General features: G+C 39.7%; 1 protein-coding gene across 1 annotated transcript; it reads left to right on the top strand.

The window, feature by feature from the left end:
• Positions 1-149: 149 nt before the first annotated feature.
• On the top strand, positions 150-7027 carry LOC142962740 (equilibrative nucleobase transporter 1-like). The gene is made up of 12 exons (XM_076103366.1): positions 150-336; positions 590-719; positions 2576-2622; positions 2749-2825; positions 3474-3566; positions 3644-3783; positions 4217-4314; positions 4446-4589; positions 5197-5304; positions 5706-5892; positions 6178-6301; positions 6428-7027. Exons 1-12 carry the CDS (start codon positions 150-152, stop codon positions 6536-6538), a joined length of 1446 nt encoding a protein of 481 aa, XP_075959481.1. The 3' UTR covers positions 6539-7027.
• Positions 7028-7234: the final 207 nt, after the last annotated feature.

Raw genomic sequence — 7234 nt, 5'->3', positions numbered from 1 at the left:
GGCCAGATGTTTGTCTTGCTTGTTAAGAATTTATATTTAAGTGATTTCAATGTGTCATGCAGATATATATATGAAAATTACATTGCTTTAAAAAGGTGCATAATATCATTTATTTTCTTTGTTTGGCTCGTGGAGTTGTGTGAGGAACCATGCCGTGTCTTGTGAGCAGCTTGACAGTGCGTCGCTACCTCACCTTATTTACGGGTCTGGCGGAGTGTCTGTGTTTTGCCGGAACCATATTCGGATGGCCTTCCCTTGTTTTTGTCCTGAAGACGAAGGACTACTTCAGCTCTCACTGCACCAACACCACAGGAGTCAATTCAACACAGGTCTTAGGTCAGTTTCAAATACAACAAGGGGGCTGAAGGGGCTGCATAAAGAGTTGAAATTGATTAAAACTCACATAATCAAAACTTCTATGCAGGGCTCTCTGAACTTCATTGTCACCTTTGATCTAAAAGATGTCAATGAACGCCCATATCAAGAGTTGTATGTCACAACAACTCTTAATGCAGGCCTCACGTCACATGTTCATGTATATATTTCACCATCTTGGCTCTCTCGTCCTCTATGTTTTATGTGTCTACAGATTGCAGTGGACAGGACGAACAGTTCTCTCTTGTTTTCACCATCGCTGCCTTTCTATTCAATTTCCTGATTCTGCCAAATGGTTTCCTCTTTGACCAGTTTGGTACTACAGTGGCACGACTCTTTGGAATGTGAGTCCAAAAATACTTTAATTAAGAGTCAATGGTCAATGGATTTAAAACTATGGATGTATCGATACCACTTTATATTAGAGCAAGTACATTTGGTTGCATTTGAGTACTTGCCAATACGAGTAGCTATATGAGTACTATATGAGTTTAGTTTCATGAGATGTTCCTCACTTCAACAAATTAAATACATAACATTATGCTGTTGCTGATATTTTAACATTCAACTTTCTGTTTTCCTGAGAGAAACAGACCATAGTTTGCAGTAGTAGTAGTAGTAGTAGTTAAAGATGTATTGTGCTATCGTTTAAACAGTTAAAATAAATAGAAAATAAAATAAAAGCTGAGCAAAACTCAGGAGGATAGCTGGTCCACCTTAAGTGAGCCTCAGTTGTTGCTTATTTCAGGGCAAACCAAGCAAAAGACAAGAACTTAGCTTGGGTTTCCCAAAGAATTGCAGCATTTACTCACCGCTGGGCTTGCAACAGCTGGCGGAACCTCACAGCTAAACTAACTGATGTGGTGGAGACTAAAGAGGGTGCTGATGCTAGTAACTCTCCCGGAGGGCTGAACTGGGGACTTTGTGTCTTGTGCATACACTGCAGCTGGTGATGAACGATGGATTCAACCTGTTTGTGCATCGAGTTATCGTTGCAGCTGGGCGGCTTCTTAGGCTCATCTGATGAGAGGTTAACGTCATGTTGCCGTACTGCGTAGTGTAATTGGGTGTGGTTGTATTGGAGTCGTTTTATGAGTAAGAGTGCTTTAGTACGGTATCGATGCATCCCTTTTTCAAATGTTTTCCATGTAATTTCTCATCAAAACAATGTCTCAGTAGAGAACTAAAAGCCTACCAGTCGGGTAGTTCAGAGTAATTAAATGACATATAGTAGAGTAGTAAAGAACATCAAGGGGAGGTTGTTGAATAGTGTGATTTGTCAGGGCTTCGGAGTTTATAGAGGACCCCAATGCTTAACACCAGGCAAAAGCTGGTTCCAAAAACCAAACTTACAGGGAATACAAGCAACAAACGCAGACAACCTGACGACTGAAGAAGGGAGAGCATGCAGATGAAATACACAAGGAGAGCAGGGTGATGAGATAATCACGTAGGGTTTTTTCAATTGATGCAGTTTACTGTCAACCTGGAAGTGATGGTGGTGTTATGATATGACACTAATTTTATAAGGTTACGAAACAGTGACGCACAACATAACCAATATAATAAAAACATAAATAATCGTTAAAATCAAGAAAGCTTGTTAACTAGATTTTTAACACCAAGAAACAAAAAAGTACAGAAACCTGTTTGTGTTGTAAATGGGTTGCTCTCTGAAAATTTACATTTTTAAAGCTAAAAAAAACCCGGCTATTTTTAATAAGCCAATCACATAGTCATCACAGATGGGTTTCTGTCCTCTTTATCTTCCTGCGTGACGATAAAGACTCTCTCTGGCCATCGTTGATAATTTAATGCTACAGTGCAAAGAGGCAATATCTATCATGTCATATGACAATACACATTCTCATTGGTTGATCCAGATACATCAACAAAAGCAGTACTAAGGACAAAGCCTATGTTTCCACTGAACAAGGGTGGAGGTAAAATAAATATGATGCCAAGTGCACAGAGTGGAGATGAGGATAGATCTAGTGTAGTTTAGTTTAGAAGTGTGTTTATTGGGATATTATTGTATCAAATGTCACTTTTCTTGATTGCTGAGAGTGGATTGATTTGTATTCATTTTAAGACCAATTTTTCCGTCTGAAATAATTTTTTTGTAAAACCTTGAAAACATCACTTCACTCTCATATCAACGAAATGACATGTTATCATTGGGATTTCTTTTTCCCACCAGATTTATTTACACCACGGGGAACTTGATGGTGGCCTTCTCGACTGAAGGTGAAAAACATTTCTCCATCTCTTTGAGTTGTGCTCTCTCGTGAACCTCATTGTCTAAAGAAACACTGACAAGAAGTAACAGGGACTGTAACAACTGTCAATGCATGTGTTTTCTTCTCCTATCAGCTTTGTCCAGCCTGTTGTTCCCAGGTCTCTCCCTCATGGCAGCGGGGGGCAACTTATTTCTGTTGACCAACATGCAGGTACTGTAGCAGATTAATATGATTATTGTCAGTTTTGATTAATCTCTCAACTATTTTTGTGATTATTATTTTGTAAAAGTTGACATATTCAAATTGCTTTTTTTGTTTGAAACTCCAAAGAAATTCAATTTCTCATGATATAAAACAATTAACAGCAACAAATCCTGGAGAAGCTGCATCCCAAAAAAATGTTGCATTTTTGCCAATAAAAACTTTATCTAACTGATTAATTGAATTGAACGAAAATGTTTTTTTTGTTTTTGGATTTATTAGAATGTTTCAGAATCAGTGTTGATATTTGCTCTTAATTGTAATTTCAAGTTTTGTGACACATTTTTTGTTTTTTTTACTATTTCTGGATGCCTGCATGTTCTGTCAGTCAAGTTTCACCTAAACGAAGAGAAGAAAAGACACATGAAGGACCACTAACTTTAAAACATACTATGACATATTTTTGAGGAAAGCTGACACTGAGAAACACAGTTGCAAAAGCTTTTTTCGAAAGCGACAGAGGGTTTGCCCATGACTCACTTTTGTTTAAATTGTGGTGAAAAAAAATCACAAAACCCTAAACTGTGATATTTAATGACTTTAGATGGTGTTCATCTGTTTCATCTGTTTAAACCATTTAAAATTTCTCTCTCAAAGGTTGGAAATATGTTTGGCTCACGTCGCTCCACCGTCATCACTCTCTACAATGGGGCTGTTGGCTCTTCATCGGCAATCTTATTTGTCATCAAGGTGAGAAACATTCACACACTGCTCTTATATATGAAATGTATTAATACTATTGTGTCCCATGATGTCTTCTCCTGCAGTTGTTATTCGAGGCTGGCATCTCTCTCCTTTCCTCTTTCCTCTTCCTGTCCGCCTGCAGCATCATTCACCTCCTCAGGACTTTCCTCCTGCTGCCCAGAGATCGCATTCCCTACCCAATGCCTGATGACTACACATACGGGTACAAATCACCAACAAACCACACACACATCAACACCTCACACAGGGATACAGCAAGTGTAAATGGGGCTTGTTATTTTCTCTTGTTAAAAAAAAAAAAAAAAAAAACATGAATTTATCTGTTTGTTTCAAATATTGAAAAAAAAATGTATTAAACATTGAATTGAAACAATACAACAAAATATATAATATACAACAATGCAAAAATATTAGGTTTTACATATGACATTTTATTGCAACTACAGACTTGGCTTACTTGGTAAATGATGAAAGGATTTACATTTATAAAGTACCTTTTTAGTCTTCCGAACGCTCAAGTGAAGTTGTAGCGGGTTATGACCTGAAAAATGAATTTGTAATGTAAATCATATCAAAGAACTCCCCCAGTGCCCTCAGTCTGTGGCTGCCCCACTGTGACTTTTGAGCTTTGTCAGGATAACCTGTGGTAAATCAAAGACTCTGAGCCTAGAGCAGTTAACTGGAAATGCACAGATGACGACAGAGGAAGTCGAGGACATCGCTGTGAAACAAGGTTTGTTCACTTTACTGTGGCATGGATTGATAAGATCCAACAGAATAAAATAATCATACAATCTATTTCTCTTCATCTTTGTTCTTTCCTTTTCTTCATCCATCTCCGTGTTCTCCCCTCGTCTCACTCAGAGAAGAGTTTCCGTGAGTGTTTGATGTCCAGGTTCTTTGTGTTGCACGTTCTTTGGTCGTCAGTGATACAGCTCAGACATTTCTTCTTCATCGGCACCCTCTACCCCATGCTGCAGCGGCTGACGGCGGGGGAGCCTTCACTGGGTAAACACACTACATCATGTCTGCCTGTCTCAGCAAAGATGGACGTTTCTTATCAGCTCCATGAAGTTGCATGGATACTGACCAGTTACCCTGTGCTTCAACTAAGAGGACGGGACTGAAGTAATATTGTAAAAGCAAGAAGCTGCTTTAGAAGATAGAAAGAGCTACTAGCAGAGCGCTATAGAGGTCAACATGCAGGTGAACATGGTGAAGCCTTTTTTCCAACGCAGAAACATGAACCTTTCAAACAATTGCGTTGTCAAGGCTGTGGACAGACGCCGAAATAGATTGTCTGCTGGTACTTTCACTCTGCTTTCACTTTCTGCTCCTTCGCTCAAACATCACAACGTATACCAGCCTCCTCTGTTGCTCAGGTTGTCTGGTATGACAGAAAAGTTCTGCACCGCAACTTGACAACGCAATTGTTTGAAAGGTTCATGTTTCTGCATTGGAAAAAGTGCTTCATGCGTAGTTCATGCGTCCTTAACAGTCTGTCTTAAAGTTTTGATTTGAGAAACAAATCATGTTTGGTTGTAGTCTGAAAGTAGCCATATTCTGGTAGACCTTTGTCTCTAAGCATCTTGTCCTTGCTTGTGTGTCCCTGCAGTGAACCAGTACATCAATGCCTTTGCTATAATGCAGCTGTGTGGTGTGCTGTGTGCTCCCTGGAACGGCCTCATCATGGACAGACACAAGGGCAAACCTCGTGCTGCAGGTAACATATTAAAAAGGACTAGTAATGAATCCAACAGGACACAGCCATGGCAGACCTACTATCACAAAAGATATTAATTTACACAAATCTTTGTCTATCTAAGTCTGTATTCAGTTTTCTAAATTAGTGTTATGCATGCTGACTAAAGAGATTTTATACTTTGCATAAGAAAAAACAAAATGTGTGTTAAATGGGATGATAAATGATAGCAAATGTGCATTCATTAGCGTTTAGTTGGAATAAAAGCCTACAACCAATGCAGTAAGTAGATGATGTTGAGTACTCTGTTCTGTCTGTATGGACATGTCATGATTTCTTTCTCTTTGGAGGAACAGATGTCTCTTCATTTGTGTGTGTGTGTGTGTGTGTGTGTGTGTTTGTGTGTGTGTGTCTGTTTGTAGGCGAGAGTGAACAGGAAGCAGAGCTGCAGGCCTCGGTGCTTTCTCTCTTCCTGACGGTGCTGCAGTGTCTGCTGTTCTCAATTTGTGCCTCCATCCCGTACCTGCCGCTTCAGTATTTCACCTTTGTTGTGCAGGTTTTCAATCGCGCCTTCCTCTACGGTGGCCAAGCAGCTTTCGTCAGTGTAGCGTGAGTATTTGCCTAAACCACGAGATAAAACCTACAAGAGACCTTGCGCGTAATTCTAACTCTAAACAGAGATGGCTTTTAAATAATTATACCTTTTATCTTTAAGGAATATTCTAATGCTTAAAAATTCTAGGATTTTTCTTTTTTACTCCCTTCCTTATTATTTTTTTACCTCTTCCTTGTCTTTGCTGTGTCGTCACTCTGTGTGTGTGTGTGTGTGTGTGTGTGTGTGTGTGTGTGTGTGTGTGTGTGTGTGTGTGTGTGTGTGTGTGTGTGTGTGTGTAGTTTCCCATTATGCCACTTTGGGAAGCTGTATGGTCTGGTCACTGCTCTGGCTGCAGTGTTTTCTCTGCTGCAGTATGCCTGCTTGGCCCTGGTGAATGGACCTCTGGATGGAAACCCTTTATATGTGAGTACACAACATGTAACTGTTGAAACTATAAATCTTACTCTGGTCCTTCTCCTCCCTTTATCACCATCTTTATGAACTCTCCTCTCACTGCGTCCTCTTTTCTCTCCCTTCATGTGTCTGCAGGTGAACATTGGTCTGACGCTGCTCAGCCTGGTCGCCTTCATCCATCCCCTCTCTGTTTTCCTGCACTGTCGAAGTCTCGCCTCCCAGCGAGCCATCAGTGCCTCCTCTTAAAGTCTGTCAAATGGGACTTGCACTTAAAATGTCTTTAATATCTCTCTTAATATATCTTCTATAACTCTTCTGCTTGTTTGACCCAAATTAACTGTGCCTGTTTATATGAACTTAAGTTGTATGGTAAATGGAATAATTAATTTGTATGCCCTGGCAGGCAACAGCTATTACAGATGGTGTAGAAAATGCAATTGTAATCTAGTAACATAATATCTTAAAAATGACTATGGAGTAGAAATAAATGGAACGGTATGTTGAAAACCATGGCAAAAAAAAAAGCATTAAAGTGACATTTAAAGACCGAACCCTGAATTTCCCCACTTGTTTTTCCAATGGTCAGTTAACTGCGTCCATGTTTTCAGTGGATTTTTGATTGACTGGTGTGTTTCATGTGACAGCTGCACAAGGTCTTGTTGTCAAAATGCAACATTTACTGTCAGAGTGTATTTTGCATTTTTTGACAAATAAAAACAATGCATGATGTCTCTGGTTCTGCTGCTGCATGGATTTTGTCCATCATGAGTTCAAAAATGTTTCATGACTGCAATGTTGGATTGTTGGAGAACTCTTTTAAAACGATTTGATTTTATGACTGCCTTCCAAACCTGCAGGATTCACAGCAGCCTCATAGGCCAGTCTGCCATCTCCAGTCATCAGACTCTTGGCAGTCTGGGGAGGAGTTGCCATGTTGTTTCT

This window comes from Anarhichas minor, unplaced genomic scaffold (genome assembly GCF_050575085.1).
Source record: "Anarhichas minor isolate MPS153535 unplaced genomic scaffold, ASM5057508v1 ptg000028l, whole genome shotgun sequence".
In the NCBI taxonomy this organism is placed as follows: domain Eukaryota; kingdom Metazoa; phylum Chordata; class Actinopteri; order Perciformes; family Anarhichadidae; genus Anarhichas; species Anarhichas minor.
This window is presented reverse-complemented; position numbering and strand designations above follow the sequence as displayed.